The sequence below is a fragment of the Podarcis melisellensis genome (genome assembly GCF_964234715.1).
Source record: "Podarcis melisellensis genome assembly, chromosome: 11".
Lineage (NCBI taxonomy): Eukaryota > Metazoa > Chordata > Lepidosauria > Squamata > Lacertidae > Podarcis > Podarcis melisellensis.
In genome coordinates this window covers 20,801,503-20,821,116 of record NC_138543.1, presented here as the reverse complement: position 1 = coordinate 20,821,116, position 19,614 = coordinate 20,801,503, and the positions used below count along the sequence as shown (strand labels likewise).

Genomic DNA, 19,614 nt, shown 5'->3' with positions numbered 1-19,614 from the left:
AGGTTTCCCAGCCTGCTCACAGGTCCTTATAATATCAGTGGAAACAGTTGGTCCTGGCGAGTATTAACCGCTTTCAATTTTAACCTGAGGATTGTCATTTGTCCAGTTTTAACTTTAACTTTAATTTATTTGAATTAATTTTGGGATGCATTTTAATCAATTGATTGCTTGTTTTTGTGCATATTGTATTATTTATATGATGTTAGCCGCTCTGAGCCTGGCTCTGGTCGGGGAGGGCAGGGTATAAATAAAAATTTATTATTATTATCATTATTATTATTATTGAATTCAATGGGATTGAGTTCTACGAGAGTGAGTGCAGTTCTTAGTTTATCGTCCTTAAAAGTCATTGCTTGTTTATTCAGGGGTGATGTATTTCTACTATGTAGACATAGTTGCATGTAGACACATACGTGTATGCTTTCTCTTTCAGAAATGGAATTTCCTTCCTCCTTGACTAGTACTGAAAGAGCCTTCATTCATCGACTGAGTCAATCGCTTGGTCTGATTTCTAAAAGTAAAGGGTAAGTTCCTTGCTAAAAATACTTACCCATGTGAATGGGAAAATAGGCATCTTTCTGGCACAATTTTGTTTTTCAGTTTTGAGTATTGTCTTGAGGTGGAATTCTTCCTGAGAGTCTTTGTGTTCTGTTGTTTCAAACAGTTCTGTGTAGATATCTGTTGACACTGCTGAGGCAGATTCATAATTTAGCCTTTGCCCGATTACCTGTGATAAGTAGTTGTTCCTTTAAGGTGACCATATATGGCTCCCAAGTTTAGACTGTGTAGCCATTGCTGCAGTAACTTTTTCTTCTGCATGCTACCTACTTTGTAAGGCAGCAGAGATTGGCTGCTGTAGCTGTAATGCCACTGCTATACCAAAGATTTTGGAGCACACCAGGTTGAGGAAGGCTGTGTCTTGCTCTGAGGGGTTAGGGTTCTTATATATTGGGCTACTAAACTGAGATATGATTGTCCCTAATGAGACTATTGTGTCAGGCAGTGAAGAGATTTGAAGCATACCTACTGGAAAACAAGACCCAACCAAATCAGATTTGAAGTTAGATGTTTACTATGCTGAACATTAAGCCACATTGATACTTTGTCTTTATGCAGGTACTTAATCCAGGTTCAAAAATCTATGGCATGTAGCATCTGAAACAATATTTCTGAGTCAGTGTAGCTGACACTGACTCAAAAAGCACAGCAATGTGTTTAATTCATGTATTTGGGGAGTCCTAGCATATCTTAATGTTTTGAGAAACCTGCTTCACTGTGGGCCTTATAATTCACCTGTGTTTGTAAAGGTTACTCCTGGTGCTGAATATGAAATGATTCTTCCGTTTTTATTTTTTAGGAAAGGTGCAAGCAGATATCTAACTGTGAAGAAAAAAGATGGCTCAGAGTTGGCACATACAGTAATGACATGCAATTTGATTCCCAACACAAAACACGCTATCAGAAGCCTTGTACAGCGATTTCCTGTCACCAATAAAGAGCGCACCGAGCTTCTGCCAAAGACAGAGAGAGGAAATGTTTTTGCTGTTGAAGCTGGTGCGTTGAGTATATTCTGTTAAGAAATATAATGGTGAATTGTGAAGGGAAAATTTATTGCGTACCCCAAGCTATGCTTGGAAACTCTTGGAGGTCTATGGCTTATGTGTGTATAATGACACAATTACAACTGCATAATGTTTTTGCAAATGTGGTTGTCATATAAGTGCTGGTATGTTCTTTGCATTTTGATGGTGCTGCAAGAGACTTGGCTTTTATAGCACTACCTTGCTGCCATTTTATTTTTGGAAAACACTGCTAGGTGGAGAATGAAAGCTCTTCACCTTGCAAGCTGTGCATTCTGATAATATGAGATACACCTAAATGTGCACTATCTTTTCAGATTAAAGTGCACAAAAATTGTGGCACATCAAACCAAAGGAGACCATGACTTGTTTCCCCTATGCCCCCTCTATTAACAGAAGGTGCTGTAATAGAGCCGGAGGCTCCGATTAATGGGAGGACAGGCCATTTTTGCCAGTTCAGTATTCCCAGGCAGCCTCTTGTGTTATTTCCCATACCGTTTCTGGCAAGTCCCCCAGCCCTACCAAGCAGATTTTGAGGAAGAATTTTGAGGTGAACATTCTACTTTTCCTGTCTGTAAGCCAGGAGTATTCTGTAAGCAGATATGGATATCGGGTGGACAGTGAGAAAATGTAAACTAAGAGACAAATACAGGGCTCTTCCTGTGATGCTTCCAAAGCATTTTTTTACTTGCCTAGCCGTGTAAAAAGACCATTTTCTCTCTAGAAAACATGCATTTCTTCTTACAGTAGACTGAAGCTCAATGGTATGATCTACAGTTTTGCTGTGTTATGGAGCACTGTGGGATGCTGTGCTAAAGCCATTTCAACCCCACCAAAACCTATGCATACAAAAAGATTGGGAGATTGTGTGGTTCAGTGGCCAATGAAGAAATAGCCTTTTACAAGACTTAACAAGAACGGTCATTAACAGTTTTCAGTAAGGACCAAAGTTTGTGACATGCTATGTCGCAGGTGTTCAGAGCAGCCACAGCAGCACTAATAGTTGCGCAGCTGCTAAGCTGCAACCTCACGTTTGGCTGTAAACATGGGCAAAGCTAAACGTGTAAGTGAAGCATACCATTTCTAAAGATAAAAGCCTTGTTTGTGCTTAGCACTGAGTACTCCCCAACCCTTGTGTAGTGACATACCGGTAATTATGTGCTGTTAGCATGGTTGTTTACTTCCCCCTCCCCTGGGGGAAAAAACGTAATCTTGATTAGTTTGCTAGGAAGTATTCAATTTTGCATACTTACAGACTGAGCGCGCATCTGTTTAGATTAATAGCAAGTTTGGTGCAGTCATCACTTTTGTCTTTTCTTAGAGAATAGAGAAATGAGCAAAACAAGTGGGCGACTTAACAATGGCATCCCTCAAATCCCAGTGAAGCGGGGAGAATCTGAATTTGATTCGTTTCGGCAGTCTCTACCAGTTTATGAAAAGCAGGATGAAATTGTTAGAATTATTAAAGAAAATAAAGTTATTTTGATTGTGGGGGAAACTGGATCAGGAAAAACTACTCAGGTATGTATTCTATCAGAATTTGAAATGGAAAGATCTTTTGAATTGCTTATTTACAAATTCCAAAATAGTTTAAATCTGAGGTATTTAGTTTTGTCTACTAATGGAAATACACTTTCATTTTGATGACTTATTTTTTCTGATTACGTATAATAATAATAAATTTTTATTTATACTCCGGCCAGAGCTGGGCTCAGGGCGGCTAACCCCAGTAAAATTACAATAAAAACATAACAGGGCAGGGAAAATATGGGTTAAAATACAATTTAAAATGCAGCCTCATTTTAATAGTAGCCCGTAGATCAAAACCATAAGGGGAGGGAAACATAAGGGTCAGAGTAAGTTCAAACCAAAGGCCAGGCGGAACAGCTCTGTCTTGCAGACCCTGCGCAAAGATGTCAGTTCCTGCGGAGCCCTAGTCTCTTAGAAAGTTTTTACAACTTTGATTTCTTATGCATTTTACTACTGAAGCATCTTTTTGAAGAAAACTAATATCTACTCAGGACACTTGGAGTGGGTTTGGCTGGACCGCATTCTCAGTTGGTCATAATAAATTATGTCCTGGTTCACACGTCATCCTAAGTTAAAATATTGCTTAGCAGGACTGCTTGAGCGTGTGGGTTTCCAGAGAAGAGCTTGAGCTGTTTCACTCTTGCCTGGTCCAAGGTTTGGCCTAGTATGTTGTCCGAAAACGTGCTTGTGGTTAAGTTCTCTCTTCACCCACTGGGGGCTGTAACCAAAAGTCCTAGTTTGTACAAGATACTGAGTCAGCCTTTGGCTTTGATTGGCATGGCATAGCAGCACAAAAAACATCTTCTCCAGTAGCCTGCACAGATTGGCTCAGTATTATGTGTGAACTGGGCCTCTTGTGAGGAGGGTGCAGATTACAACTTTTTCAACGCTAATCTAAAATCTCTGTGTTCAGATTCCCCAGTTTCTACTTGATGACTGCTACAAAAACGGAATACCATGTCGCATATTTTGCACTCAGCCAAGACGTTTAGCAGCAATTGCTGTGGCTGAAAGGGTTGCTGCTGAGAGAAGAGAGAAGATTGGGCAGACGATTGGCTATCAAATCCGACTGGAAAGCAGGTCCTGCCAATATTGCATGTAGTTTTGGATAGAAAGTGTTTTAGAAACATTTAGAAAAATGTGAGACAATGGAGCAGAAATGTATTACTGTCGTACCTCAGAAGTTGAACAGAATTCATTCCGGAAGCCTGTTTGACTTCTGAAACGTTCGGAAACCAAAGCACAGCTTCTGATTGGCTGCAGGAACTTCCTGCAGCCAATCAGAAGTTGCGGAAGCCTTGTTGGATGTTCAGCTTCCAAAAGAATGTTTGAAAACTGGAACATTCACTTCCGGTATTTTTATCGTTTGGGAGCTGGAACATTCGACTTCCAAGGCATTTGGGAGCCAAGATATGACTGTACTTGCAGATATAAATTTAACAGGGTTCTTACCTGCTCCCCCTGTTCTTTTAGCCTTTGGGGCTCTTCCTTTCAGAGGTAAGGCAGGTAGCCACGAGGGGTTCCAAATGTGGCTGCTGTGCTGTTTTGCACAGCTCACCTCTGATGGCACCTGCAATTCCTTTATGAACCTCCTCAAAAGTCAAAGCCATCTGCTGAGTCTCTGCCTTTCAAAGTTAAGTGGGCCCTACACCCCCAGTACAGTGCCCCATTTATCAAATGCTCACCACAGGAACGCCTGCCTGGTGTAATTTTTTATCTGCATTGGGTGAAGACCTCTTTGTCAAGGTCTTTTAGGCTCCTCCCTTTGCTCTGCTGTTTTAGTAACATTTCCCTCTTTTTCTATTCTTTTAATTGAAAGCCATGCTGAAACTTGTGAAGTTGAAGGAGTGGGGTTACACATTTTAAATAAATTTTTTTAATGTGTATTGCATAACGCTTCCATGACACTATTAAACAGGGCTGCACTGTGGAACCTAAGAAATGGAAGCAAAAGAGCTCTCCAGCTTAGAATATATCAAGCATTGTAAAAGTCCATAGGTGGAAGGCTCGAAAAAAGACACTCTAATGAGCGGTTTTCAGAAGTCAGTATGTTGATCTGTTCCATGCATTCTGACAGCGGAGACAAGGGTGCATGTATCAGACAGACAGACAGTGGGAGTTTTGGTTCCCTTTCTGAATATACTACTATATAAAACATGGTTTTGTCCTGAAGACAGGAAGAAGGACTGTTGTCTCTCAGGCAATCGGTTATTTGCAATCTTGTATCACTAAAAGTTGTAGGTCAGATAGTATTTATGCATAGTCAACAATCTTATGCAGGGCTGGATGTGATAAATTTGTGATATATTTGCAATGACTTCATATCTGTGATGTGTGCAAATACTTCTTCATAAGCTGTTTTGTATTTTTAACAGGGTCTCTCCAAAGACACTTTTAACGTTTTGCACTAATGGTGTATTACTTCGTACATTAATGGCAGGAGATAGTGCACTGTCAACTGTAACTCATGTCATTGTGGTAAGGTTGACTAATTATTTCTCACGAAAATAACAATGCCAAATTTTTGAAGTTGTGAAACTTGACGTAAAGTTCTTCTTGTTAGTTCTTTCTTAAACTTTATGCATAAATTGACACAAGGAGCACCATGATCAACTTTATAGTTTTGGAGTTGGCTGACATACGAAGGAACTTGTAGTTGAATGCATGACTTTGAGCCACTTGCTGTCAGATGTGTTTATTCAGATAACCAAGAGGCTACAGATAGCTTATGGTAGGCACATAAAGCTTGATAACTACAATTCTGAACTTGAGTTGTGTCTACCTTAGTCAACAGAATACTAAAGCCTTAAATGGCTCAGCATACGGCATAGAAATTTAACATAATAATAATAATAGTAATAATAATATAAAATAAAATAGGCCCAGTTTTTATTCAATAAAGTTGTCTTTAGTGAACAGTGAATGGCTGATTAAAAACTAAAGGAGAGCTTAACTACCATGTCTGCTATGGTGTAAACTTGTCACCACAGAGAACTGTGGAATAATGTATGCACCAATGAACTATAAGAGTACACAGGTGTTAACATATAGCCCACAATATCAGATGTGCTGCTAGACTGATGACATGGTGAAACCTTGAAGCAAAGAACATGCTCACAAGAGAAAGCATGAGGGGGATAAGAGAATAGGGTGGCATGTCTGCAAGAATGGCTGAGTAGGAGTTGGATAGAACACGATACCTAACCCGCTGAATAAATTTAACCTAGTAAAATGTTAGTCAAATCAGCTTACTTTAGCACTTTTGCTAATATGAGAAAGATTACTGCTTCTGGATGAATGCTGTGTTAATTCTACATAGATCACAATAAATGCCTAGCAGGTTGATTTGCAAAAATATAAAACTATTGTCAACAAATGACAAAATTTGTAATGCAGAAGTTATGTAGTAGACTGTGGCAAACTTCTTAAACTCTGTTCTAAAGAGGGCTCTCTTTCTTGTTTATATTGCAGGATGAAGTCCATGAGAGAGATCGGTTCAGCGACTTCTTGTTAACGAAGTTAAGAGATACACTACAAAAACACTCATCGTTGAAACTCATACTTTCTAGTGCTGCCCTGGATGTGAACCTCTTTCTCAGATATTTTGTAGGCTGCCCAGTGATATATAGTAAGTTCAAATGCTAGTAGGAATCAGTCTACTAAATTAAGTTGAATGCATTTTCCTTAGCTTGGTGTAGTACATGTCAAACCTTGGAATCAAATCAATGTATTACTACTTTTGTTACTATTACTACTGCTACTGCTGCCTTTCACATACATGTCTCAAGGCAACGTGCAAAATGCAACAAAAAACAGGTAAAAGTCACACAAATTGAGAACAGATATCTTTTAAAACAATACAAAATAGACATCCATGGCAGAGACCTATTCATCTGGCTGAGAAAGCTTGTAACAATTAGTATACAATTTCCTTAATCCAATATGCAAATATTAAAGCTGCATTTCTATAAGTCTTGAACTGCTTTTTTTGGTACTTATTTACTATTTTTACATGGCATATGTATATCTATATACAGTCGTACCTCTGCCTACGTATCCCTCTGGTTACATAAACTTTGGGATACGTAAGCGGCAAACCTGGAAGTATATTTCCAGGTTTTTGCCGCATGCGCAGAAATATTATACTGCCGCACGCGTGCAGAGGTAGTCCCTCTGGTTGCGGAAACCTTGGGATCTGACCGTAGCTCTGGAACGGATCCTGTCCGCAACCGGAGGTACCACTGTATAGAGAGAAAGAGATTTAGCAGTTTGAAACCTGTAAGCTACAGGTTTAAGTATGAAATTGATGATTTAGCATAAACTTGATTATTTATATTCATGTCTTCAGTACCAGGAAGACCATTTGAAGTAAAAGAGATGTTCCTTGAAGACCTACTAAGAAGCACAGGCTACACAAATAAAGAGATGATCAAATACAAAAAGGAAAAACAGCGAGGTTGGTATCTATATATGCAGGCGTTAGAAGGGAGATGTATCTAGAGCAAAGCAAACATTGCAAACGCCGCCCCCCCCCCCAATATACTGTGAAACACTAGCAAGTAAATATACATTTTCACCCTTACTCCTTTTTTGTGTGTAAAACATTTTAAAATGTTCTGCAGAGGAAAAACAACAGACAACTCTGACTGAATGGTATTCTGCACAAGACAACAGCAAGCCAGAATTGCAGCGCCAGAGAGCAGTACCAAATGTGGCTGAAGAATATGATCTGCTGGATGATGGTGGTGACACAGTGTTCAGTCAGCTGGTATGAATTTGTTTAAGGATTCTAATATTTCATGTTGATAGGAATTGTTATGAAACAAGAACGGTGTGATCTAGGTTCAAATTTCCACCAACATTCATTTGTGTATGAAGCTCATAGCCAGCATAGTCTCCTCTGCATACACAACAGATGTGCATTCGTAGAGGTCCCCCTGACTTTTCCTGCTCTCCAGGATTTCTGTAAAGTCAGGCATCCAAGTGACTCATTACTGTTTTCATATAGTATATGTTAGTGATTATGCCTATTTTTGTATTTGTGCGTGGTGGGGCTCTCTCTTGCTCTCTCTTTAACACCTATGTGTAATTCTGTGTTGTTTTTAAATGTGGGAGTAGCATGAGTTCAGGATGCCTTGCCTTCTGCAGAGGACTTTCTCTCACTTTGGCACAGTAAAAGCTACTTTTAAACTTAAGAGGGAGGGGCTGCCATTAAGAATAGAAAGTTAAGACAGCAAAAAGCTCCACTATGTATATAGATCTAGGTCTTTGGTCTTTCTTTAACTTAAGAGTGTTACTTCCCACAATGTATATTATTCATGACAATCAACCTGGAAGAAATCCTTTCTGTAAAGTCGAAGAAAGGCCAATGAAGCATGCACCTAGCATGCAAGTTTTGAAACATTGAAGCCTCTTATTCTTTCAGTTTCAGGGTGAGGAAATAGCAACCGGAGATCTTCTGTTGCTTTTAGATAGCATTCAGATAAAAAGGTAATGTTGTTTCCTTATTTTCAGGCTGAAAAAGATGTCAACTGCCTTGAACCTTGGTTAATTAAAGAAATGGATGCTTGTCTCTCTGATATTTGGCTACACAAAGACATTGATGCCTTTGCACAGGTGTTCCACCTTATTTTAACTGAAAATGTCAGTGGTAAGTTTGCATTCTTAACTTTCCCTTGCTGAACTGTGCGCCTAAGCCATAAATACCTTATTTGCCCTAAAAAATAATAATCCGGTCCATACTTTTTAAAAATAATATGTGTTTTCTTGGAGTTAGGCGTTTTCTGGAACTCTTTAAAATTATTTTTGAATCGGTGGACTGGGACTAATGAGCAATCACTATAGGCAAGATCCAGCCCTCTGCAGCAGGGGGCAGGGTGGCTGTGGGGGGCGGGCGGGGAGAATGGCAAATTTCATTGCAAAAATGGAAGGTCATTGTGCAAGTGGAATGCCACAGTTGGTGTTTCTGCAATATTCGTATTTTCCCAAAGCATAGGAAGCTGCCCTGTACTGAATCAGATCATTGGTTCATCTAAGTTTGTCCACACTGACTGTCACTGATCGAACCCGCAACCTTCTGCTTGCAAAACAGATACTGTGCCACTGAGCAATTCCTTTTCCTTCAACATGCAGCTTAATCTTCTGTATATTTCCTCTGGAGCAAGTTCCAGGTAAATGTACATAGGTTTAAACCCAAAGTAACAAGAATCCATGCAAGCGACTCTTTAAAGTTGTGGACCCTGGGTTAGTTGAAATCAATGGAGTGCATCTGCCATAATTTAAATGGATTTCCCATTGATTTCAGTGGGAACTAAGTGCAGCTAAGTTGGTATGGATCCATCCCAGAATGTTCTGAAAAGATTTTGCCAAAATAGTTTGGAGAGTTGAGCATTTGTTAAACACTAACCGTCCCCTTTTCCTTGTCCTAGTTGACTACAGGCACAGCGAGACAAGTGCAACGACTTTAATGGTAGCTTCTGGAAGAGGTTTTTTGAGTCAAGTAGAACAGCTGATTGGTATGGGAGCAAACATTCACATCAAATCATCCAATGGCTGGTAAAACAATCTCATTGCAACTTTTCCCCATTCATTTCTTTGTGTATGTGCATGTGTATGTAGAGAGAAATCGTGGATTATTGGAAATGTTGAGGGTAAATTATAAGCTGTTTTTTAAGCAGCAACAAGATTATTTTGTTAGTTCCCACGCTATCTACTCCACATTGTTGGTGCTATACCCTGTATTGCCTGAGATCTGGCAGACTTAATTGTCAGAGATCCAGTCTGTTGTAATTGATTTCAGTGTTTGCTTAAATATTTGTGTGATTATGCTGAAGTAGATAGAAGAAATTTCAACAATTTATAGCTAATATAGTGGGAAGTGGGAGATTATAGAATTCTCCTTCTGCCCTACAAGACAAGACCATCACAGTCTGTTGCATTACTAAAGCAACTAGCTCCTGTCTACTAGTCTGCAGCTTCCCCACCCCTGAAGAGCAAAACCTCAACAAACTCAACTCTATAATGAGTGGGATACTTTTACTGTTTATTGCTACCTTCCCACAAGGTAATCTGTGGTGCCCCCATGCCAGTAGTGGACATAACTGGTGGCATCAGTGAGTGGGGCCAGAGCAGACAGTGGGAAGAACATCCCTTTTTTCTCTCCTTTTACCTCCCTACGTTCTCTTTCTGCCTGCTCCTCCATTTCCCCCCTCCTTGCCACTTGCATGGAAGTAGGCCGAGGGTTTGCCTGAGAGCTGCAGGTTTGCTCAGCCTTGATGTAATGTGCCACATGATTTTTGTCCAAAAGTTTAAAAGTCTCCCATATGAAGATTTTTTTTTATTTCTACAATTCATTTGGTTGGGTATGGTAGTTTATAGTGCTATGAGTTCAACTAATAAATACAAGTTCCTTAGAATCTTGTTACTCTAAGTTTGTATTAGTTCTGCCTTTTCCATTTAGTGGAACCCTATTCAGATATGCCTCTAATGAGGGTGGAGGACTGAGTATGTACCTACCTCTGCCACCCCCACCATGCCTTCAGTATCCACATGGTAGATGTCATGTTAAAACAGGGCTCATGCACACAGGCTAGATCTGCGTGATGATTACGGCCCTGTCTTTGAGGAAGCAGTGCATGAATTTGGCCTATGCTTTCTGACCTCTAATTTAAGTTCTGTTTTGGTCTTTGTTCCAATTTAATTTGACACTCGGCTGTAAGCAAAAATTGTTTGCAAGAATCTCCTTCTCCATGCTTCAAGGAGAATTGGGGAGAAATTATGTGCAATGTAGACATAGCTGAAGTTCAGAATCGGGTATATTTCTCTGCACAGTAAATTGAGGCGGAAGAATCTTCCGATGACTTCAATAAATAATAGTAGTCATTTAGCACTTTTCCTAGTAGCTGGAAGCGCTTCCCAAACATTATCTTAGTAAATCTATATAATCAAAAAAGTCTTAATTATATCTCCACATATCAATTATAGCTCCTTGGTTTTAAAAGAAATAGAGCTTTTGATCAAGTCCCGTCCTCTTGGTTCTACTTCAATTTTTGATTTTTTTTTTTAGCACTGGAAAAAAATGTATTAAAGTTCTAGGCAAAGGTTTTTTGTAAGTATCCAGTGGGATTCTTGCCTCTAGTCATATGCTAATAAAATAAGATTAAAAATGCCGTCCTGAATGTAACTAACAATGATTGAAAACATTCTTTGTTCATAGGTTACATTTTTTGTACTTAAGCAAAATGCTTGTTTTTTTTTTTATAATTACTACAGGACAGCTTTAGACTGGGCTAAGCACTTCGGACAGACAGAAGTGGTTGATCTGTTGGAGTCCTATTGGTAATGTGTTTATTAACTCTGGAATCATAGAATCATAGAACTGTAAAGTTGGAAGTGACCACAAGGGTCATCTAATTCATTCCCCTGCAATGCAGGAATCTTTTGCCCAACGTGGGGCTTGAACCCACATTGCTGAGATTATGAGTCCCATGCGCTACCGACTAAGCTATCCCATTGTGCTTGAGTACATGGCAGAGAACTGCCTGTACTTTCTAAAGCATGGATAGGGAACTGGATCTGGCCAGCTGATTCAAAGGCCCCTGGGTTCGTGGGAAGACTTCTTTGTGGTTTTCAGATAATAGTGAAAGTAGATCAAGGAACCAACAGCTTCAGGAATGATATTTTTAAAATCTGCTTCTATGTTCTGCAAGTATTGCCAATTGTTTGACATGTGTATTTTTTGGTGCTTGTATTTTAGTGCCTCACTAGAGTCGGGTAATCTCGATGAAAGTTCTTTGGTCCATGCAAATGCTAGTGAACTCAGTGCAGAAGACAGAGAACTCCTAAAGGCTTATCATCACAGCTTTGATGATGAAAAAGTAGATCTTGACCTGATCATGCACCTGCTATACAACATCTGTCACAGCTGTGATGCAGGTAAATGCAGGTGTAGTGCTAATATTCATTTTAACAATCTTTTATACGCACATGCTTTAATCTGTACTCTGGCACATAGACTACTATGCACAGAAAACATTTGTTGGAAGCCAAAGGCTGTCATATTCCACATGTGAGCTTGTTAGAAGTAGAGTACAGTGGTGCCTCGCAAGACGAAATTAATTCGTTCCACAAGTTTTTTCTTCTTGCGAGTTTTTCGTCTTGCGAAGCACGGTTTCCCATAGGAATGCATTGAAAATCAATCAATGCGTTCCTATGGAGATCATCCGGGGACAGAGCGGAAGCGCCGCACGCCTTCCCCTCTGTCCCCGGACCTGTTTTAAAGCAAGGGAAGGGGCAGCGGGGAGAATCACTTCTCCCTGTTGCCGCCCCTTGGTTCAAAAGGGGTCCGGGGACAGAGGGGAAGACGCGCTGCGCTTCCCCGCTATCCCCGGAGCTTGCGGGGCAAGCTTCGTTTTCCGAAGCAAGCCCATAGGGAAATGCGTCTTGCGAAGCGGTTAAGAAAACAAAAAACTCCTTCGTCTAGTGAGTTTTTCGTCTTCCGAGGCATTCGTCTTTCGGGATACCACTGTACTGCAGTAAATTGACTTTTGTTGTCTGATCAGCAAGACTGCTCTTATTTTGCAAATGCATTTGACTATGATTATGCCCTACTCCTCTTTTCCTATGGATGGTTCTTATAAACAGGGCCCCCATGTGTATGAATGGAGATGGGCAGGTTTTGCATCACACTAACACATTCTACATTAGTGGGCACAAACCCCAAACTTGCCCTTTGACCATATGTAGCCCATCCCTGTCTAGGCTTAGAATCATAGAATTGTAGAATTGGAAGGGGCCATGAGAATTATCTAGTCCAACCCCATGCCATGTGGGAATCTTTTGCCCAATGTGGGACATGATCCCATGAGTCTTCTGCTCTACCACCTGAGCTCATGATGAAAGACCAGGTGCTAAGCATAGCTTTCTTTTATTCTATTTCCTTTCACTTTGGAACTTTGTCTTAAAGGAGCGGTTTTAATTTTTCTTCCTGGATACGATGAGATTGTTGGCTTGAGGGACCGCATCCTGTTTGATGACAAGAGGTTTGCTGATAACGCTCACAGGTAAAAAAATATATGTAACTCTTTATTTTGGTATATTGGTTTTACTCTTAGAAGACTGCATTTGATTCAATTCATACTTCTTTGTTATTAGGTTCCAAGTTTTTATGCTGCATTCAAATATGCAGACATCAGATCAGAAGAAGGTTCTAAAGACCTCTCCCCCAGGCATCCGCAAAATAGCAAGTATCAAATTACTTTTTAACCATTTCTATCAATCCACACTCTTCACATCGACTGTTATTACAGCGTAATGTGTTGTTTCAGATTCTTTCTACAAATATTGCCGAAACCAGCATCACAGTTAATGATGTTGTCTTTGTGATTGACTCTGGAAAAATGAAGGAGGTATGCCATTTGCCTGTTTATCTATTTTTTTTAAGATACTGCTTGATATAATACGGTCATACCTCATGTTTTCGTGCTTCATGTTACGTTCTTTCAGGTTATGTCCTGCGGCGACCCGGAAGTAACAGAAAGGGTTGCTTCTGGGTTTCGCTGCTCACACGTGCGCAGAAGCGCAAAGTGACGTCACACGCATGCGCAGAAGCGACGAATGACAACCTGTGTGTGTGCAGACGCGCCGCTGCGGGTTGTGCTCTTTTCATGTTGCAATTGGGCCTCCGGAATGGATCCCGTTGGCAACCGGGGGTACCACTGTAGTCTCTAAGTAGTTTATATAAAATGAAGTTTAGTAGTTGGTAAAAATGAGGTGAAAATAAAACACAACTGTATATTGCAAAAAACCCATCAAATTTATCTTAGACTCATGTTTAATTTTAGTTTACCATAAACTAAAAGTGTGCTGTATTGTAAACAAAACATTTAAAGAAGGATTTTATTACAATGTGTAAAATATTGTTACATGCCACCCCAGTCTTCAACTAGTGTGAGATTCCAGGGGTCTTGGCTTTCACCCAGGGTTCATGTTTTCCTCAGAAATAAGGCACAATGGAGCCTGCAGTGTCTTTATGACTGATGTGTTTTTACACACACACACATAGATATATGCAACCCGAGTCTGCAGTGGAGGATGTTCTGCTGCAGGAAGGGTGGGACTTGATTTTTGCCAGTTCCCCAGCAGCTCTCTGTGCCCTTGAAAAGCTGCTTTGGGGATCTTTCAACAACATGGAAAGTGGAATCGGGGAAATTCACCTCCTCCCTTCTCACCAGCAGGAGCCTCAAATCTCAGTGCCTTCTATAAGTGGAAAGAGAACTTCTGTTCTTGGAAGGGCAAGCCTGGATCCAGGCCAATGTATGCCAAAATCACTTCACAAAACTATTGCTAATTTACATTATTTTATCATTCAAGTGTTCATTTCACCTTGCTATTCTAAATCTACATTCTAATAAAAGTGTTTTCTTGAAATTTTAGAAGTCCTTTGATGCATTGAACTGTGTGACCATGCTGAAGATGGTATGGATTTCAAAAGCTAGTGCCGTTCAGAGAAAGGGCAGGTAATGCAAATATCATGAATATTTTCTTCTAAGAACAGATTACAGACAGACTATTCTTACTTTTTCAAGAAAAAGAATATTTCTTAGAATTACTGGTATAAGATTACTTGAAACAGGTTAATTTTGATTTTTTAAAAAACTTAAATGTTAGTACTTTTATTTTTATTTTTCAACAAAATCTTTCTTAGACTATTTCTGGAAATAATATCTTTTTGGAGACACCTGGTTGTGCTTTTCACACTATTCACTTTGGATCACACACCAGCCCTGTGTTTAAAATTTATATTGTAGTATTCTTAAGAAGCGCATGTTACATTTCCAATTAATTTGAGCCCTTCAGGCAAAAGTTATAATGAATGACACTTCTGAAAGAGCTTATTTATGAAATCTACTTTCTACTTTCAACATCTCTTTTTCCTGCTTTGATTTTCAAAATTCTACTCTTCTATGTATTGACTTACCTTAAATAATACTTACTGTTTCTAAGGGCAGGACGTTGTCGACCTGGAATTTGTTTCCGACTTTTTAGTAGACTCAGATTTCAAAATATGCTGGAATTTCAGACCCCAGAACTACTAAGAATGCCACTACAGGTTAGTGATCTTTCTTGTATTGTTAAGTCCAAAGAGGTCTTTATAACACAGTGGTCCCACTCAACCTTCAAGCCAAACCATGACTTGCACTAACCATAGTTGAGACTCCAAACCATGGTTTAGAATTGTTTGTTTCCTTTTAATTTCTGTCCTCCCACCAGTTTACTTGGAGCTGCAGCCTCTGGAGACTGAGAAATGGTTCAGGCTTCATGGTATTGGAAACTATTGACTTTGCTTCCCAGCTGGTTGGGAAGAATATGCAAGAGTTCTTCTTTATTCATGTCACGCTAAGCTATGCTTTATCAGGATGTGTGAACATGACCAGTGCGTGGAAGGTTGCTGTTTGAAGCACTTACCATAGGACACCTCAATTTTAAAAGAATCTAAAATAACCCATTGTATTTCTATATAATACTTATGGAAGTTTGATCAGTATTAAGAGGTGTCCTGCACCTCTACTTCACATCATACCAAAAAGCAGCCTTGGACAATGTTGCAGTGTTGTGTCCAGTGGTAGTCACTGATGATGGTGTTGCTGGTTTTGTTTGCCTATTTGCATTCCTTTGGAGGAACAACATTGTATGAGTTAGCACAGAATGTCTGTAGAATGTCACAAGCACACATTTTTCTTTAGCTGCTTTTTATATATCAAGGCTTAAGTAGAAATGAGCAATTGATTGCACCTTAAGGTGCAATCGTAGGCAGGATTCCTTGATCCCACTGAATTTGGTGGTACTTGCTTTTCAGCAGAGCAATTATATAGGTTTAAGATAAAAATCTGCTTTTACTGCAGACTTGCTATAGTGAAAGTGTGAATATTCTTAGTTTCTTTATTTTTGTTGCAGCTTTACTACATGTTTTGGATCAGGGGTGATTAAAGCTGAATATTTGATTTTGTGTGTTTTAGTTCACACATTTTCAAATGTCAGACTGGCATAAGAGTTTGTTAAGTACTAGGGAGCAATCAGTTTTTCTCCTATGCATTTACTGAGCTAATACTTGGAAAAAAATAAGTAACTAATTAATCCTGTAAACATATACCCACTTTACTTAAAGAAATCCCACTGGAATCCAAGGCATTTCTGAACAGACAAGTATAGAATTGCACTACAAGCACATTGTTTAATATATCTATGCTTAATCAAGTATTCTATGTATATGTTTTAATCTACATTTGGTTCTTGCTCCCAATTAATTTAATAATTATCTGCTTAGAGATACTGTTATGCTTTTTATTTAGATGTTTTGCTTATGCTCGTCTGTGACCATAATAAAGTAAATTCATTCAATATAAGGACATTATATTGTGTATTCTGGTTTTTCTGAAACGTGTCTTAATTTCTAGGAGCTTTGTTTGCATACAAAATTGCTAGCTCCCATCAACTGTCCAATTGCTGACTTCTTGATGAAAGCTCCAGAACCACCTCCTGCTTTAATCATAAGAAATGCTGTACAGATGCTTAAGGTGAGTAATATAAATAAAGCTACTCTTGTCCCTGTATTTTTATTTATTATCAGCCTTTATAATGATTCTTAAAACACTAATTTTTTGCATAACTACTGAAATTAATAGCGCTAAAAAAATTCCGTTAGCACCTTTCCCAATTTCATCAGTGCCCTACTTAACACTTCTCCTCTGAAGTTTGCCTTGGAAATATCTGATCAAAGGTGGCTTTACACGAGTCTGTGTTTGAATTGTTTGTATGAAACAATTCACTTGCATTTTCAGATGAAGCCACGACAAGAGAAATAGTTGCTAAGCTAATTGAAATTTGGAGTCTAGTCATTACCTGCTTTTGAAATGTGCATTTCTTTGTACGCTGATTTTGTTTGCTCTTTTAAAAAATAGACAATAGATGCTATGGATACCTGGGAGGATCTGACAGAACTTGGCTATCATCTGGCTGACTTACCAGTAGAACCTCATCTTGGCAAAATGGTGCTGTGCGCCGTTGTTCTGAAGTGCCTGGATCCTATTCTGACAATAGCATGTACCCTTGCATACCGCGACCCATTTGTGTTACCTACGCAGGCCTCTCAAAAGCGTGCAGCCATGCTGTGTAGAAAAAGATTTACTGCAGGAACATTTAGTGACCATATGGCTCTTCTCCGGGCTTTCCAGGTATTGAGAGTCTACAAAAAAACCCAAAACACTTATGATCTTTGTGAAATGTATCAGAAAGCAAGGATTAACAAATCTTGAAATGCTACCTAGTGCAGTCTAGTAAACTAATGTTATCAGAGGCTAATTACCAAGCCTTTGTACACCTTGTCTGCTATGGCTGCTCTTCTTGCCTCCCTCCCTTGCTCCTTGCCACCTGCCACTTGTCCCCTTTTAAACTGCCGCTAGCTGGAAAAGCAGTGCTATGTTGATTGTATGTGTATCGTCTTCCTTTGGCCTTTGCTTTATAAGACTGCTATTGCTCTAAACTGAGTCTGAGGGTGGGCTGCTTGGAGATATGCAAGCCCAGCTTTTGTATTGCGGTAGCGTTGTTTTAACAATCAGAAAAGATGACTTTCTAATTTCCATTGAGCCATGGCTTTAATCACCTGGTTCATCTCCATTTTTCCATGAATCTCTTGTTTTTAAGTTGAATTATTGTACACAGATAATGTTGGAAGCTATACTATGGGAAAAGTATGCCCCCGTCCCCTCCTTGCAGTGAGGTGGATTGCTCTAATATTATGATTAAGTAAGGATTAGTCAAAGTTACTTTTATCCATGATGCTAAGGAGAAAGGTTAATAGCATACTACCCATATTTCCTTATCTGCCCATCAATTGGGGTGGGGGAACCATGGACTTGCACTTGGATTCTTCTTTGCAGAGTGGTATAGCTGTTCCTAGCAATGTTCTGGTAGTTGAACAATGTAGAGAGAAGCCTTCAAGAATTGGGTATTCCCCAAATGTGTTCTGTTTCTTTCTCACTGGCTCAGAGTACTTGGGGCTTCTAGTATGTCAGGCTTATGCCATGACTGTTGTAAAAAGAGCTCATTCCCCACCTCCAGTGGTCAGATGAGATTGCAGGGACAGCAAGAGATTTTGACAGGTGGGCAGGGCAATCTGCCTCTGAATTGTGCGATATCATAGCAATGCCATATATAAATTATTGTTATTCCAGAAATCAAGGCTTTCTATACTAATGATCTGAACATCTTGAAATGTGTGTTTGTCAGGGGTTGCATTCTAAATGGTTACTGAAGAAACATTAACTACTCTGAAAGTTCTTTTAAATCAACTTGTTTTGCAGGCATGGCAAAAGGCACGAAGCGATGGCTGGGAACGAGCTTTTTGTGAGAAGAATTTCCTTTCTCAGGCAACAATGGAGATTATCATAGGAATGAGAACACAGCTGCTTGGGCAACTCAGAGCATCAGGTAATAGATATATATCTGTATATTTATTAACCTGAAATCTGCTCCACAAAGTCTTCAAGCTTTCTTCCTGGATTTCACTGTACTATTTCCTGTGTATATGATCAGGGATACAGTTGCTATCTTTTGAGGTTTATTTTGGAGCAGTTATCCTACAACCAAACCTTTGGTTTACTTACACTGAAAGCATATTCCACTTGTTACCACATTTTGAGGTGTTATGCTATTGCAGTGGATTGTAAATATGCCCCAGTTATGTGTATTTGTGGTTACACAAGTAATATTTGCTGTGTAGATTGTGTAGTGAATACTTGCTGTTCTGTTGTCCTAACAAAAGTGCACCTATGGCTGGTCCTATCCTGCTTTGAGCTTGCTTCAAGCCTCCGCTCCGTGTTAAAATGAGTTTTGCAGTTAAGAATTAGTGGCTGAGTTTTAGACTGTGGATGGGAACATCCTTACTAATGATTATTGTAAACCTCTCTGGGAGTGTTTTCCAGCTGGAGAGTAGGGTAAAAATAAATAAGCCTGATAACTCATCAAAGCCAAGAGCTAGTTTTAATTCAAAATGAGCTAATATTTTTGAGTTTGGCTCAGGAGCACAGAAAACCCAAATGAGGTATTTTAAGGGGAAATGTCAGGTGACAGAGGAACCAACCCCCGCGGCAGGTTGCCAGGAATGGATAAGACAAGGAAAAGTCCTTACCATCTGCTTTTTATTCAATATTTACAGAGAGAGGATTGGACCACAGCCTCCTGGAATAATGGCGTTGTCCCAAGTGACTCTCCACCCCCTTTTTCTCCCACTTCCTCATTCATCACCTTGTCTCCTATGGGTGGCACTGAGGGTCCTTTGCTTCTGAGCCTTTTGCTCTACTACTTTCAAGGCTCGCTGGGTTCTGGGAGGGGGCGGGTCTGGAATGCTTTCTAAAGACACTGTGTCTGTCAGCTGGCCCCCCTCTGGTGTTTCTTTTTCCTCCTCTTCCATTATTTCCCAGCTTTCCCCCTCATCTGCCTCTGAGCT

The 19,614-nt window shown here is 39.7% G+C and overlaps 1 protein-coding gene across 2 annotated transcripts in view; it reads left to right on the top strand.

The window, feature by feature from the left end:
- YTHDC2 (YTH N6-methyladenosine RNA binding protein C2) overlaps window positions 1-19,614 on the top strand; it is a 33,674-nt gene that overhangs the window by 2,647 nt on the left and 11,413 nt on the right. For both annotated transcript variants that reach the window (XM_081930385.1, XM_081930384.1), the window contains exons 2-21: window positions 434-524; window positions 1,358-1,554; window positions 2,902-3,101; window positions 4,024-4,190; window positions 5,486-5,588; window positions 6,582-6,738; window positions 7,459-7,566; window positions 7,733-7,878; window positions 8,625-8,760; window positions 9,539-9,665; window positions 11,382-11,447; window positions 11,866-12,044; window positions 13,075-13,171; window positions 13,263-13,350; window positions 13,436-13,516; window positions 14,544-14,626; window positions 15,114-15,219; window positions 16,565-16,684; window positions 17,069-17,341; window positions 18,470-18,596. In XM_081930385.1, the coding sequence (XP_081786511.1) occupies window positions 434-524; window positions 1,358-1,554; window positions 2,902-3,101; window positions 4,024-4,190; window positions 5,486-5,588; window positions 6,582-6,738; window positions 7,459-7,566; window positions 7,733-7,878; window positions 8,625-8,760; window positions 9,539-9,665; window positions 11,382-11,447; window positions 11,866-12,044; window positions 13,075-13,171; window positions 13,263-13,350; window positions 13,436-13,516; window positions 14,544-14,626; window positions 15,114-15,219; window positions 16,565-16,684; window positions 17,069-17,341; window positions 18,470-18,596 (2,652 nt within the window). The remainder of the gene's footprint in view (window positions 1-433; window positions 525-1,357; window positions 1,555-2,901; window positions 3,102-4,023; window positions 4,191-5,485; window positions 5,589-6,581; window positions 6,739-7,458; window positions 7,567-7,732; window positions 7,879-8,624; window positions 8,761-9,538; window positions 9,666-11,381; window positions 11,448-11,865; window positions 12,045-13,074; window positions 13,172-13,262; window positions 13,351-13,435; window positions 13,517-14,543; window positions 14,627-15,113; window positions 15,220-16,564; window positions 16,685-17,068; window positions 17,342-18,469; window positions 18,597-19,614) is intronic.